Below are 15,422 nucleotides of genomic sequence, written 5' to 3'. Positions count from 1 at the left end.
AAGAGCACTTCTGTATGTAGCTCATGAAGAAAAAAAAAAAAGGTCCTGAATCTTTTAATCTTAGCCTTGTTCCAAATCCTGTCTTCCACTTTGTTCTGCAACTCCTGACCACTCTTAAACAGCTCACAAATCTTTAAAGGAACTGGAATAGGCTGTTATTTTATCAAGGTTTACAAATTAAGTGCTTGATTTTTAATGTATCCTCTGTTTTGATTTTCAGATTTTATTAATATTTGAAGATGTGCCTTTTATTGGGTAATGTTAAGTCATGAATGTAGTAATGTTATTTCACTATTGTAATAATGTTACATGATCATGGATGCAGCATTCTCAAACACGATGTGAAGGGAAAGTAGTTTTCGTAAAACTCAATAGAGCTCTGATTGCACAGTCCCACTTGCTTTAGATGTTGCTATATTAAAGCAGGGGGCACTTTTTCTTTAAAAGCTACTTTCAGAACTTGTCTTTGTATTTTCTCTAAACTACAAATGCAGTTATGTCCATTTGGAGGCCAGGGTACCACATGTCACAGGCAGCCTTACATGTGTGCCATGAGAAGGTTCAAAGACTGTTATCAAGAAAGTCTATGGGAACTCCAAATTTCATTTTTTTAATGTAATCCCCAAGATCTTCTCCAAGAAATAAATTACTGTTTTGTATTTTATAATTTAAAAGCAGCTATTAGTACATTTCTGAGGTATAACAGGAGACCAAAACATGTTTGGAAAGAGAATAAATATATATAGAGAGACTGGTTGTTTTATTTTCAATGTGCTGAATATATTAGACTACTATTTATTTTGTGAGTGGATGTGATGACATAAATATTCAGGTGTTAGTGTATGATTAAGAGTGGGATATAGATTTCTTTGAAGTTATTAAATCCATGTCTTTTACATAATGGACAAATCAAGTTTAAAGAAACGTTTACCCAGCATAGCTTGTTTTCTGGTGCTGTTGACCTGCAAGAGAATCTACTTTTGCATTTACAGATAAAAGTTTTGCAATTATGTATAAAAGAAATTGTAGGCATTAAAAATATTTTATTGATATTTTCACTGGTTTGCATTTATTTAACAGAACTCATATTCCTTATTTCATCACCCCAAATATTATTCCAGCTAGAAACCCCAGCAGACTCATCAGACTTAGAGATGGGTTTACTTCCTAACACACACACACCCACACCCACACCTATGTTCCTTCCCCCTTACACATTCTTGTCCACTCAGCCCCTGCCACTGACACCTCTTCCCTCTCACCCCACCAGCTTAGTGAACTATTCTGGTATCAGACATACAAGTTCGGAGAACAGTTTGGAGATAGAGTCAGGGAACAAGGGAAGAAGAACCGGGTATATAGCACCTCTTTTCAAGAAATTGAGCAGTTCCGACCCCCTATAATAAAAAGAGCCTGAGGTAGCTGGGAGGATGATCATTCGGAACATATCAGGCAAGTGGGTGCAGCCCTGCAGCCAGAGAATGTATGTACTCGGTATAATGTATGGACTCTAGGTCATACAAGTATAAACTATACTAGTATCCTATTTCTGCATATAAATTTTGAATTCACTTGTTCTATTAAAAAGGGTAAGCCATGCAGTGCATAGAGGCACTTAAAAATACTTTAGCAAGCATATACTAGAGTCATTAACAAAATGCTGTCTGTATAACCAAAAGGTACTTTGTTGGAAACGGTGCACTTTTGAACAACGAAACTGTCAGTCATACCCAAGCAACCATAGAATGGGAGCAGTTCCATATAACTCAAAAGTATTTGCTCCTTTTAGATTTTCTTTCTCTTTTAGGGTCAGAAAGCTCAAACTTTTAGAGAGCTCATTAGGAATATCCTAGGGCTCAGACACCCAGATTAATAGCATGCGTTTTATATACAAGAATGGGAACCTTTTCTGGGTCTCATGAACTCAAAACTGCATCCTGTCGAGGGCTGGGCAGTTAGCTTTTGTTTCTACCCATGCTGCCGGGCTCAGTAGCGGTCACTGCTAAAAGAAAAGGCAACCGCTGGGCTATTCAGGTGAGGAAGACATTTGAATCAAGATGGTCAAGATCTTAGCATACCCGGTCTCTCTTGCTCAGCTCTTTTCCTTGGCATGTAAGAGCATGTCAAGGAGAGGGCCTGGATCTTAATCTCTGCTACACAGAACTGTGTGGGTTGGTAAAGTACTTAAGCCTCCCAACTTCATTTTTGCCACTTTGTAAAAAGTGGCTAAGAAGGTTACTATAAGGATTAAAATACCAACTAGTATCTAGCACCCAATGTTAAAATCCCCTTTCCCCATATGATGTAAACTCTGGGTTCTTAATAGCTGTGCAAAGGCTACAGACAAATAGCCCCACCCAGAGTACCTGCTGAAAGTTGCTGCAGTCTCTTAACTTTTTTTCACCTCTGCCTGGACCCTGGTCCTTGGACCCAGGAGAAAGGTACTATGTGGGAAACAGGTCTAAAGAGCTCTACAGAATTTCCTCAAGGGTACTGAATAAGGATCTCAGTCTTAATGCCAGTCTTATGGATTATTAAACAGGGGACCCAATCCCTCCCATTCCCCCAACTACCTCCTCACCCTCCATCTCCCTGTTTTGAGCTAACAGAATACCAAGTCTTCATTCATCTTTAAAAGTGTGGTAACTTGTTACATAAAATGTGACAAAATAATGTGCAATTACTTTATATGGGACACCATCAGGAACTGTACAGCTGGGTGGGAAAGCTTCAGAGCTGCATCACTTCACCAGGATCATCTTTGCTTATTTCCACTGGGGTCTAGGGGGAGAAAAGGAGGTCAGGTGGGTCTTGACTAGTGTTGGCTAGGGTGTGGGGCTGAGGGAACTGCCCTCCTTCCCAAGGGCAGGCAGGGCTAGCTGTGTCCCATTCTGTCTCACCTAATGCCTCCAAGCCCAGCTGCCACTGGGACTTAGCAGTGTGGGAGCAGACAAGTGGTAGAGAAAACACAAATATCCAAGGTCTAAGAAGAGAGGAAAGACATCTGCCAACAGGACAGTTTTACAACCCAGTGTTTATGTGATGAGGGACAGTTAAGCCTGGGTTGCTGATGTGGGCTAATTTAAGAAGGGAAATTGAAGGCAGAGCATATGAAGTGTCCTGTAAATATGAAAACAGGTCATGCCTGTCAGACAGCTTTGACTCTGGGCCTGAAATATCTTTACCTCTGTATCTCCAGTTTTTTGTTTTTGTTTTTGGAAAGACACTAAAGAACTTAAGAGTAAAGACTCAGGAAAAGATGTATAAAAGGTCACATGAAAGACACAGGGAACTCTCTCAACTCTAAACAGATAGATACTGAATAACAATAGAAATAGGTATGCTACAATAACTTTTTAAAATAAAGAGAGTGTCTCTAAAGTTGGATTTTTGGGCTTGGTTCATGTATCCCAGGGAATACATTTTCAAAGTAGGAATAGAGAACAAAACTCAAGGCACACTTACCCCTCCTGGGGGATATTTGTATCCCTTCCACATTGTTCCTGCAATGAGAAGCATCCATAAGACAACAATCATTGCAGGGCTTCTTAGCTGGTAGTGTGTGCAGAGCGAAACAGGTGGTTCTGAAAGGTGTGGTGTTCTATTCCGAGCCCTGGAAACTGGGCTGTCTTCATGCAAGACCAGATGGTGGATGGTCCAGCATGGTAGCTCCTGGCTGGAGAGCTTCGTGGTCTAGTTTGACCTGAAGTGGCTCGCCATGGCTATCTGCGGGGCAGATAGCTCAGACACCGATTGTGACATCAACTCTTGTGACCTTGAGGACCAGTCAGAGTGAGACAGTATGGGACAGCTGGCCAGGGTGTCAGGTGTGTAGGGGCTAAAGAACTCTGAGTAGGCGGGCCCTGTTCTTTGGTGACTGTGTGGTTAGGATCTAGCTGGCATCTTATCTTTATTAACTCATCACCTGCCAAAAGTTTGACTACCTGTTTTATGCAATCAGATGCCCAAGGCGTTGCTGTGAACAAAACACACACTATGGATTAATGGGGAGGAGTGACTAGCTGTGTACACTATAAGCAATTACTTAAATAACTTGAATAGACTTCCCTGGTGGATCAGGTGGTAAAGCGTCTGCCTACAATGTGGGAGACCTGGGTTCAATCCCTGGGTCGGGAAGATCTCCTGAGGAAGGGAATGGCAACTCACTCCTGTATTCTTGCCTCCCCCCCCCCCAAAAAAAAAGAAATAACTTGAGTAACTGTTAGGCTACTCAAAGAAGAAAAGTCTTGCATTTTGAGAAATGGTACAGTTAAACCCTCATCATGCAGGGAAAGCCTCCTCTTGACTTTCCTGAGAAGGGAAGAGGAGGAAGATGGGCTATTCTGCTCATTTCATAGCTGGAGAAACTGAGGCACCCACAATGTCAATGGTTTGGTCAGGATCGCACTGTGGCAGCTGCTCAAGCTAAATAGGTGCCCAGTGATTCCACCTGCAACCCCACCCCGCACAGGTCTGACTGTTGAGCTGATACATGCATAGACATTCTGGAGCATAGGCGAAAAAAAAGAACCCCATCATGGCCTGCTCCTAGGATACCTAGGGCTGGGACTTGCTTGATACCCTTCTGGAGCCCTGGATACCCTTCTTGAAGCCTTCTGGAGAAGCTTCCCAGAAAACCTGCTCCTGTAATTGCATATTATAATATTAAGACTCTTAAGAGCTAAGTTTCTTTAACAATGGGAACATCTTTGAAAAAACCAGTCTGAATGAAATGGGGGTGGGATTCAAGAAGGCCAGGAGATGGTTTGCTAAAAGGACACTGTTACTAATGCTTCCTATAGACAGGCTGGTCAAGTGGAATGAATGAGAGGGGTATTAAGTCCAGAGATCTATGTTTCAGCTTCACAAATGGGTTGGTTTTTGTGGCCCTAGGTAAGTAGGCAAGGTCATAGTCACCAGTAAGTCTGCTGACTAGTTCATTATTTGGCCTAGTTGTTAAGTTAGCATTTACTACTTAAAGCTAGCATTTACTAACTTGTCAAGTTTTGCATTAAATGCTTCACATGAATTTCCACGTGTAATTCTCACAAAAACAGAAAGAGACTGGAATATCTCCATCCTATGGATGAAGAAACTGAGGTTCAGAGAGATTAAACTTTCCTAAGATCATACGGCCAGGAAGTTGCAAAGTTAGAACCTGAACTCAAATTTACATTAACTCAAGTTTCAGAATCTGCCAAAAGGGGCATTAAAAATGCTGGTCTAATTTATTATAGCGTCTGCATGGAAAAAATAATAGGTGGAACAGTCATTGAAAACAATACCCAGGAGGTATAGTTACTAACAAATCTTTGAACCAGGGCTTGCTGTCCTCAGCAGTGCTCCTCAAAGTCTTTCCCATTTCGCAGTTCATTTTATTTTCCAGAGGAAAGCAAACTTTCCATTGACATTTCCGGGTGCTATCAAGTTCTCTTGAAAGGGAGGAATCCAGCTCAACAGACCGTCACAGTCGCTCACAGTTGCAGATCTTCATCCAAAGTCTGGCTCCTCAGGTGTGTCTTGCTCTCCTGAACAACCCACCTCTCTTTCCACTTCAGAGTTGGAGGCTGAGGCAAAAAGAAACTTAAAGGCAGAGCTGGCCCTATTCATTGTCCCAGTAGGTAACTGCCCCTGTATGTGACTGGAACGGCTGCTGAAACGTCCACTAATACCCACATTCCCTTTCCTCCCAGCAATCACTGATTCACTTGGCTTGAAATCCAGAAGTCAGGCAATGCCTCTAGCAGAGCCCTTACAGATTCCATCATGCTTTGAAATAAGTGATATTAAGTAACCAAGGGGAGGGGTAAAGGCTTAAAGATGTCCCAGTGGGATGGGAAGTAGCCTGGGAAACTAACTTTGTTCCCACCACATCCTGACCTCTTATTAGTGGTGAGACCTCAACCATCTTTCCTGTTTGGTCAGAAATCCCAGTTGGGAGGGTGAGCCAGGGCCAAGACTGACTATGAAGAATTAACAGGCAAAGTCATTACTTACCACGAACTCTGGAAATGTGCCCAGGTAACATGCAAATCCAACAAAAAGCATCCAGCCAAGCACGATCATGATAACAAGTAAAACAATTTCTAAGACACGATTGCACAGTGAAAGACTATTCACCAAGATCTTGACAAAGCAGTGTGCTCACGAAACCCTCAGTTGGTAGAGGTCTCTCATGTCAGTTCTAGTCCTTAGCTCCAAAGCATCCACAACTCACTAGTGGAGAAGTTGGAGTCTAGTAGGGCATTGTGACATCATGATGACATGGGCCAGACCACAGAAGGTCAAAGAGACTGCCCCCAGATGAGCAGTGAGCGGCAATGTAAGCTCTCTGAATGCGTTATCTCACAGCAACAATATGAGGTAGGTACTGTTACTTATCCCATTTTACCAATGAGAAAACTGAGGCTTACAAAGCCTAGTCAATTCAGTCACTCAGTCATGTCCGACTCTTTGCGACCCCATGGACTGCAGCACTCCAGGCTTCCCTGTCCATCAGCAACTCCTGAAGCCTGCTCAAACTCATGTCCATCAAGTCGGTGATGCTATCCAACCATCTCATCCTCTGTCATCCCCTTCTCCCCCTGCCTTCAATCTTTCCCAGCATCAGGGTCTTTTCCAATGAGTTGGCTCTTCGCATCAGGTGGCCAAAGTATTGGAGCTTCAGAAACAGTATTTCCAATAAATATTCAGGACTGATTTCCTTTAGGATGGACTGGTTTGATCTCCTTGCAGTCCAAGGGTCTCTCAAGAGTCTTTTCTAACATCACAGTTCAAAAGCATCAATTCTTCAGTGCTCAGCTTTCTGTATGGTCCCAAGTGATCTGCATTAGGTCACACAGGTGATGCTCCAGATCAGGGCCCAGTTTCCTGTTAGGAAGTTGAGCTCTTTAGACTAAGACAGGGGTTGGGAAAGGTGCATTCCTAGGTATATGACAACTGTGAATGAAACACAACTGAATTCTAAGGAAATGAGAAGTATTTACTTCTGTCCCTGCAACCCTTCCCCTCCCACCTCCCCTCATCATCATTTTATAGCATTCTTTAACACTTTTGGTCAGTTCCTGTCCACTGGTTCTCTTTTCTTGGCCTTCAAGAAGCTACAAGCATTCTTTTCCTCTTCTCACAAAAAACTCCAGTTAATGCTGTGGCTCCCTTAACTGTCTTGTTAAATTGCCTTGTATGACCAAACTTACTGAACAAAGCCTTTCTTTCCAGTCCATGCTTTGCTTCCACACTTCACACCCTGACTTCTGCCCCAACCACACTAATCAGATGCTCTCTCAGAGGTTACCAAAGATCTCCTTTTCTGTCAAGTTTAATGACCACCCCTGCACTGATATGGTGGGTTCCTCCCCCCACCAGAGTTCTTCCTACATATACATCCCCCTATTAGTTTGATATCCTCTCCCTTATTTTCATCATGAAAATAACAGGTGTTCATTGTAAAACATGAAATCATCCAAAGATGTATAAAGAAAACTGTAATATTCTTCCTCTTCTTAGCCCCATGATGTAACGAGTGTTACAGTCTAGTGTGTATTCTGCCGAAGACTATCCAGGAGCTTGTGAACATCACTAGACACACAGAGGGATATACACATAGAGCTACACAGGGATACATAGCAATACACATAGAGGGGTTTTTAGTGTTGTTTCATTAAAGGTGATCACACCACATATGCTACTACATATTGGGTTGTCCAAAAAGTTTGTTCAGATTTTTTTCTCTAAATTGTTACTGGAAAACCTGAACAAACTTTTTGCTAACTCATAACTGGCTTTTTTCCTATAACAATACATCCTGGGTCAATTGAGAAAAAAAAATCTAAACACATTCCTTTATCCATTTCTAATAAGAAGCTTTATTGAGGTATAAATTACATAGGATAAAACACATTCATTTTCAGTGTACAACTGACACAATTTTAAAAATGTATCAATCTTGTAACTACCACCACAATTAGGACAGAGAAAATTGTGATCATCTCAAAAAACTCCCCATACCCCTCTGAAGTCAATCCCCTTGATCCCCGACAACCACTGAACTTCATGTAAATGGAATCATAACCTTCTTCCACTGGCTTCTCCACTAGCTTCTCTCACTTCGTATTAATGCTTTTGAGATTCATTCATATTATACAATAGTCAGTTCTTTCTCAATGAATATTATTTCATTGTATGGTTGTATCAGTTTGTCAATTTCCCTGTCAAATAGCATTGGGGTTGTTTCCAGTTTTGTGCTGTTTTGAATAGAGATGTTATAAATACTTGCGTATAATTTTTAAAGAGAACATAAGTTTTAATTTTTCTAGGGTAAATCCCAGGAGGAGGATTACTGGATCATAGGGGAAGTGCCTATTTAAAAAATTTCTCTATCACTAATTTTCAGCAATTTGACTTTGCTTTGTGTAAACTTCTGCATGTTTTTTCTACCTGGGGTTTGGCGAACTTCTTGGATTCAGTGGGTTTATGGTTTTCATAAAATTGGAGACATGTTTGGCTACTGTTTCCTCAAACATTTCTTCTGTCTCCCCAGTTCCTCTTCTGTGACCCCCATTACATGTGGATTTTGTCCCACCGATTGCTGGTACTCTGTTCATTTTCCTTTTGTGTTCCACTTTGGATATTTTCTATTGCAGTCTTTTTCAAGTTCAATCATCTTTCCTGCTAACCTTCTAAGCTTCTGTTAATCCCATACAGTATATTTTAAATTTGATGTTGTATTTTTCATCTCTTAGAAGTTCAGTTTCTTTTTTTTTTAATGCTATCTTTCAGTTTTCTCTGTATCATGTTCATGTTTTCCATATCATTGAGCATATTTATGAGATTGATAATAAACATTTTAAGGGCCCATTTCTCTTACTTCTGGGGCTGTTTCGGTGGTTGTTTTTTGTCTTTGTCGTGGATGACATTTTCCTGCTTCTCTGAATGCCTGGCAACTTTGGTTAGATGTTCAACATCGGGAATTTTACACTTGAGTGCAGGAATGTTTTGTATTCTATTCAGTACTGTTGGTTTTTCTTCTGGGATTCAGTTATGCTCTCTGAGTCAGCCTGGTTCTCTGAGGTGTGTTTTAAGCTCTGTGATGGTGGATCAAGAGCAGTCTTTACTGTAAGAATAATCACCCCTATTACTGAACTATGACCCTTCTGAACACTCTCCCTGATGCCTATGGTGTTAGGTCTCCCATTCTGTGGAATTTTCCACATCGCCAGCCCCTTTGGGAGCTCCCAGAAGTGTTCGACCTACTGTTTCTGGGTGGTTCTTGTTCCCAGCCTCATGGAGTCTTTTTTTTTTTTTTTTTTTTTTTGCCTCATGGAGTCTTTACCCTACGTATACACAGATAGAACTCAGCCAAAGACTCACAAGGGTCCCTGTGGAGATCTCCAGAGTGCTTCCTCTGTGGAATCGCCTCTTTGCAAGACTCCATCCTGCAAGTTCCTGGCACTCTGGTTTCCTTGGCACACCACTATCTTTCTATTTGACTGGGTTTGGTTCGGGTAACCCATGTCTGTGCTGCAGGCTGAAAGCTGCCTCGAGGCAGTAGGCTGGGGCAACTGGAAGGCTCAACTCTCCTGTTTCCTGTCTTTCAAAATTCACGGACTGGTTGGCTGGCCCTTGTGCAAGACCTGAAAATAATTATTTCATATATTTTGTGCAATTTTCTATTTGTTTATGAAGAGAAGGCAACTCCTGTAGAGGTTGATCATTCATAGACAGAAGCAGAAGTCTAGCTTATTTTTCATTCCTATATAGTATTCCACATGTATGTCCACCTTCTCCCTCTCTGGCTCTTTCTTTTTTCTTTGTCTGTGCTGTGCAGCTTCCCCAACCAGGGATGAAACATGGGCCCCAACAGTGAAGGTGCCACTCCTAACCACTGCACTGCCACGGAGTTCCCTCATCTTTATCCCAATAATAGATATATCAGGCAAGATCGAGTCAGGAGATAGAAACCACAATAATTTGGACAGAGAAAGTTCAACAAAAAGAATTAGTAACTAGGAACAGGAAATTGATGGAAGAGATTGAAAGCTGTACATATCATAGGACTAGCATATACAGACAGCAGTCACCACCACTATAAAGTATCCAAAGGTAGGAATCAACTGGAAAGAGTGCCTTCCCCTCCAGGGCGGAGATCTAAAGCTTGTTGGAGAAGTGATGGTCAGGACCAGTTGGACGGTAGGGGAAATCCAATGAGCTGCTGTAGGCTGGAGCTGGTACATAGGGAACCACTGACTGAGATGCTAGTGGAGTTTGCTGGAACTCTCTGGTGGCGGGAGGCGGTGGGGGAATGGTTTGTCAGGTTTACTGATCTTCACTGAGAATCCACTTTCTGGGGATATGCCAGTAGAATGGACTAGAAAGCCATCTCATTGCAGGGGGGGGGGGGGCGGGTAGAACTGATTGACTACCAGGGGTGCCACTGAAACTCAATGAGGAGGAGTTTGTGGGGGCCACTGAAGCTGCAGAGAGTGAGCACCAGCACCCCACTTGTACCACTGGCAGCCACACAGTAGGACCAAAAAAGCGCTCTGGAAGGAGGAAGTCTCTTCCTCCTTAATATCACCCTAGGCCCTCTATTGACAGAACTTGATATCAAGCCCACTAGCAAAGGAAAAGTGCTTAAAAGGTCCAGTTCCACTACAGCAGAGCAAGCAATGAATGGTGGACTTGGAACTGAAAGGTAATAAGCAAGCAACAGGCAAATGTGCATTTAGTCTTCTTTTCTCCCCCAACTTTTTACCACCATAAACATTGCTGTGATTGTGAAAAACAAACTTTCTTGGACAAATTTCTCCTGAGTATTGTGTTTTTTACTTCACCGGAGAAGGCAAAGTGACTCTCAGAAAGTTATGCTGGTTCAGACAGAGCATGAGAAGTTATATAAAATCCTTATAAAAAAAGAACCAGTTTAAAAAAGAGAGATTACAGTTTCATTTCACAAGGTCAAAGGACATTTGTGGCAGGACTGCTTGAGATGCAGCATATGCTGTCAGTGAACAACAACACAATCTTCACACATCTAAGAAGTAAATGATACTGTCCTCTGGTGAACAAAATTTCTTTATTTTTATGAGGTCCAATTTGTCTATTTTTTTCTTTTGTTGCCTATGTCTTTCATGTCATATCCAAGAAATCACTGCCAAATCTAATCTTAGGAAATTTGTTTTTCTATATTTTCTCCTAAGAGTTTTATTGTTTTAGGTCTTAACATTTAGGTCTTTGATCCATTTTGAGTTAATATTTGTATACGGTATTGCATAAGGATCTAACTTCATTTTTGCGTATGGATATTCAGTTTTCTCAACGCCATTTGCTGAAAAGGCTATTCTTTTCCCACTGAATGGTCTTGACACTTTTGTCAAAAATAATTGACTATAAATGTAAGGGTCTGTTTCTGGACTCTACTACATTGGTGGCATACTTAGTAAAAATTATAGAGGCAGAAAGCAGAATGGTGGTTTCCAGGGGTTGGAGGAAGGGAAGAATGGGAAGTTATTGTTTAATGGGTATGGCCTTTGTTTCATAAGATAAAATGACTTATGGGGACAGATGGTAGTGATGGCTATAAAACATTATGGATGTATTTATTACCACTGAACTGTATACTTAAAATGGTTAAGATAGTAAATTGTACATTATGTGTATTTTACAATTAAAAAGTTTTTTAAGAAGTAAATGATAAGGATACATTTGTCTGATAGACAGAATACCAAGGTTTTATCCCTAAACAATGTGTCTGGTAGGACCCATAACTATGAAAGCAGAATATAAACAGAGATCAGAAGCAGAGCACCAATAAAAAATATTATAATTTTAAACAAGCCATTCTTGTGATTTTTCTCAAGCTATAAACAAAGGAGCAGAATATACACTTTACCCATTTCTTAGCCTGGGGGCTTTTTTTCCCCTTTTAATATAATGAACATCTTTGCACAAACATCCTGGGTACTTTTATTTCTGTAAGACAAATTCCACAAAGTGGGGTTAAAACTAGTACATATTTAATTTTGTAATCATTTCTCCCTCCAAACACTGTCAGTGATATGTCTCTTATTCAACAGGATCTCAGAAACAAGGAAATAGATAATAAATAGTTCACTAAACCCCAGTTTGCTCATCAGTAAAAGAGATAATAATTGATAATAATTATTGGAATAATAATAATATCAATAATAATTGATAAAAATCCTATCTAGGTGAATTCATGCAATAGAGTGCATAAAACTCTGAGCAATGTACCCTCCACGTGGGAAATGCCAGCACGCGTGCACACACAAACAGGCACAGTGTTCCTAGTGCCTGTGATCCATCCACAGTGATTAAACCAGAAGAGAATTTCTGGTTTGAATGGAAGCCCTCTTTCATAAAAGGTTTTCACAAAAGACTGAAGAAACTTGCTCAGGCCTTACTTCTAACTAGATAGACTTTCCTTGATTAATGGCTTTGTGACGGGATCTATAAAACCTCAGAATCCCTGGATGTTCCATAGTTCCTGAGGTGTGTTAGATCTGGTTGATGTGCTCTTAAGAGGCCTCATCCTTCAACCTTCTTATCTCCTACCTGTCTCCTGGCTTCCACTCCCCACCTCCTCTCTTCACAGTGAAGCAGTCAGACTTCTTTTACAACTCAGGTCATGTTGATCCTCTGTTCAAAACCCTGCCGTGCCATCCTCTTTCTCTCAGGGCAAAAGTTTAAGGAAGAAAAAAGCAGCCCCTGACATCTGAGAACTGGCCCGACCCAGACAGGCCTCAGTGTTGCTAGAAGATGACCTGGACTTACAGCCATGCTTCTGTTATCTCCTGTGGGATATAAACAATCTCTCCGAACACTGACATCAGACAGCACAGACCATGATAAGATGAGACAAAACGAGTCCTCATCATAATTTCATCTAAGCAGAGACACAAACAAGGTTACCATGCAGCCCAGGAAACATCAAACATCCTCTTCTCTCTGCTGATGTGACTACTGCTGCTTTACCAAATACAGCCTCAGCCCTGCTCCAGTCTGGCCATCTGAGAGATAATATTTATTGAGATACCCAAGCTCAGAATTGTCCCTGGCTTCTGAAAACACCCAATCCAAAGTAAAGCTTTGATTCCTTAAGTCCTCTCCCAAATTACCCAGAGTCCCAATCCTGAAATAGGTTCTTTCCAGGCTCTTACTCAGCTGAGCTGATGGTTCTCCTGACGGTTCCCCTGCTCCCTCACCACGAGGAGGGATCGACCCTACTTGAGTGTGGGTGTGCTCCTGATGGTCTCTAGCAGGAGAGCACTAACAAGCCACAGTCACAATAGTCCACAAAACCCCTTTAGTGGTTCTCAGACTTCATCATGCCTTAGAATCACCCGGGCTTGTAAAGACCGCTTTACAGCAGAAACTAACACTAAAGCAGTTACGAAAAGTGAAAGTGAAGTCGCTCAGTCGTGTCCGACTCTTGGCGACCCCGTGGACTGTGGCCTACCAGGCTCCTCCATCCATGGGATTTTCCAGGCAAGAGTACTGGAGTGGGTTGCCATTTCCTTCTCCAAAAGCAGTTATACTCCAATTAAAAACAAAACAAAAAGACCACAAAGAAACAAAAGACTGCTTGATCCAATCCCCGGAGTTTCCGAGTTAAGTCTGGGGTGGGGCCTTAGAATGCATATTTCTGTCAAGATCCAAGTGATGCCGAGGAAGTCTGGGGACCACACTGGAAGAATCATTGCCCTAAACCATCTGTGGCTCCCCCTTGTTTCTGTGAATTGCCTACTGCTTCCTCACCTCTTCATTTGGCTCCCTGCGCTTTTCAGTTTCCCCAGGCATACACCTGTCTAAAGGCCCTGGATGTTCTCTAACACAGAATGCTCAGGGAGGCCTACCCTTATCTTCTTACCCCGCCTTTTAAAAATTTATTCCTCACAACATGTAATCACTTCTAACATATGGTCTCATTTACTTAGTATATTTATTGTTTTGCTCTTACTAATAAAAGAATGACATCCTGAGGACTGCCAATACTTTTGTCTATTTTGTTTACTTCTCCATTGTCAGACCTAGAAAAATACTGTAGGGGAGCAAAATCTGCCACCCTAAAATGTGCCCCTTTGGTAGGATTAATTTACGATGATTACTTTTTTTTTTCGATGATTACTTTTAAAGCCCAAAAGACTCAGGAAGAATCTTTGACCTTCCCCTAATTGCTTCAAAGGTTTCAGATAGAGGGTCTGTTCCCCAGTTAAGCTTTCACTTGCAAGGAAAATGAGCTAGGCGTGGTGGGGGTAACTGGGCAGAGCCTAGAAGTCACAGTCTCCTAGGCTCTGCAAGGCTCAGCAAATATTTGTTTTCCAAACATTTACTTTTGATCTCCATGTAAACTGACTTTCTCCCCTTTGAGGTTTCAAACCACAACCCCCAACATCCTCTTTTGCCTTTAGCTGAAGATGGTATTTAAGGTGGGGGCTTCAGCCATTATGGTTACTCACAGTTCTCCTGGGTCTCTCCCAGGTATACGTGTTAATAATTTTAGTCTGATTTTCTCCTGTTTTTCTGTCTGGTGTCAGTTTACTCTTTAGACCAGCCAGAAGAAGCTACAAGAATAGAGGAAAATTTCTTCCTCCCCAAAAATATCTAGCAAACAGCCAATGCTCAACAAAAGTTTGTTGAATAAACAAATAAGTGCTCCTTCCAGCCTTTCATCTTCTTCTACTAATAGAGTCGCAGTATTCCTACCTTTGGCTCTTTCTAGAAATACAATCACCCTCCTGCCCACACAACCTCTTGAGAGTTACAATAGCAAGCTCTGGAGACTGGCTCAAACCAGGGATGCAAAGCAGGTAAGTAACTCATTCAAGCAGACCAACCAAGGCCAGCAAATTGCATCTCTTTGTCTTACTGCTCCAGATGACCTTATCCACGAATCTTCTATTTTTGTCTTCAAAATCTTTTTGTCACCTGACTTTTTCCTCTTTCTACCACCAGCGTGATTATGCTCTGCCCCGCCCCGCCCCGCCCCGCAAAGCCAACCCTTTCCCCCACGTTGCACAACCCTCACTTAGCTGTCTTATCACCCAGTTTTAACAAGGTTCCAGACCTGTTCCGTTTTCCTGTCTAGCCCCCCGAGGATTTGAAATTCCATTATCTCTTCCTAAGTGCAACTACAACTCGGGGGTCTTGATCTTGATACTCGGCCGAATTTAACACATCCTTCTCGAAACTCTCTCCCCAGAACAGCGCCAATATCTTCTACCTCCTTTACTGCCTCTCCTCGGGTCCTTCCTATTCCTTTCTTCACAGATGTCCCCGAGTTTCCCTCCAGCAAGCCGGGTCACGGTTCCCTGGGCGCTCACACGGTTCTCAGCGGAACGGTGATCAGACAACCGGCAGAGCCTGGCTGAGCCCCGGGCGTTGGACGCGGGTGGACTTTCGAG

At 42.0% G+C, this 15,422-nt stretch overlaps 1 protein-coding gene and 1 long non-coding RNA gene across 2 annotated transcripts; both read right to left on the bottom strand.

Annotated features, from left to right (window-relative positions):
• Positions 1–755: 755 nt before the first annotated feature.
• Positions 756–4,139, bottom strand: LOC133073917 (uncharacterized). Its single transcript, XR_009697063.1, has 2 exons — positions 3,466–4,139; positions 756–2,781 (listed from the first exon to the last, which is right to left on the bottom strand). It is a non-coding gene; the product is annotated as an uncharacterized LOC133073917 (long non-coding RNA).
• Positions 4,140–4,952: 813 nt separating this feature from the next.
• Positions 4,953–15,335, bottom strand: MISFA (mitochondrial sheath formation associated). The gene is made up of 3 exons (XM_061167894.1): positions 15,242–15,335; positions 5,998–6,870; positions 4,953–5,567 (listed from the first exon to the last, which is right to left on the bottom strand). The coding sequence occupies exons 2-3, from the start codon at positions 6,064–6,066 to the stop codon at positions 5,475–5,477; spliced, it is 162 nt and encodes a 53-aa protein (XP_061023877.1). The 5' UTR covers positions 6,067–6,870; positions 15,242–15,335; the 3' UTR covers positions 4,953–5,474.
• Between the last annotated feature and the right edge of the window lie 87 nt (positions 15,336–15,422).

Source organism: Dama dama, chromosome 2 (assembly GCF_033118175.1).
Source record: "Dama dama isolate Ldn47 chromosome 2, ASM3311817v1, whole genome shotgun sequence".
Classification (NCBI taxonomy): domain Eukaryota; kingdom Metazoa; phylum Chordata; class Mammalia; order Artiodactyla; family Cervidae; genus Dama; species Dama dama.
This window is presented reverse-complemented; position numbering and strand designations above follow the sequence as displayed.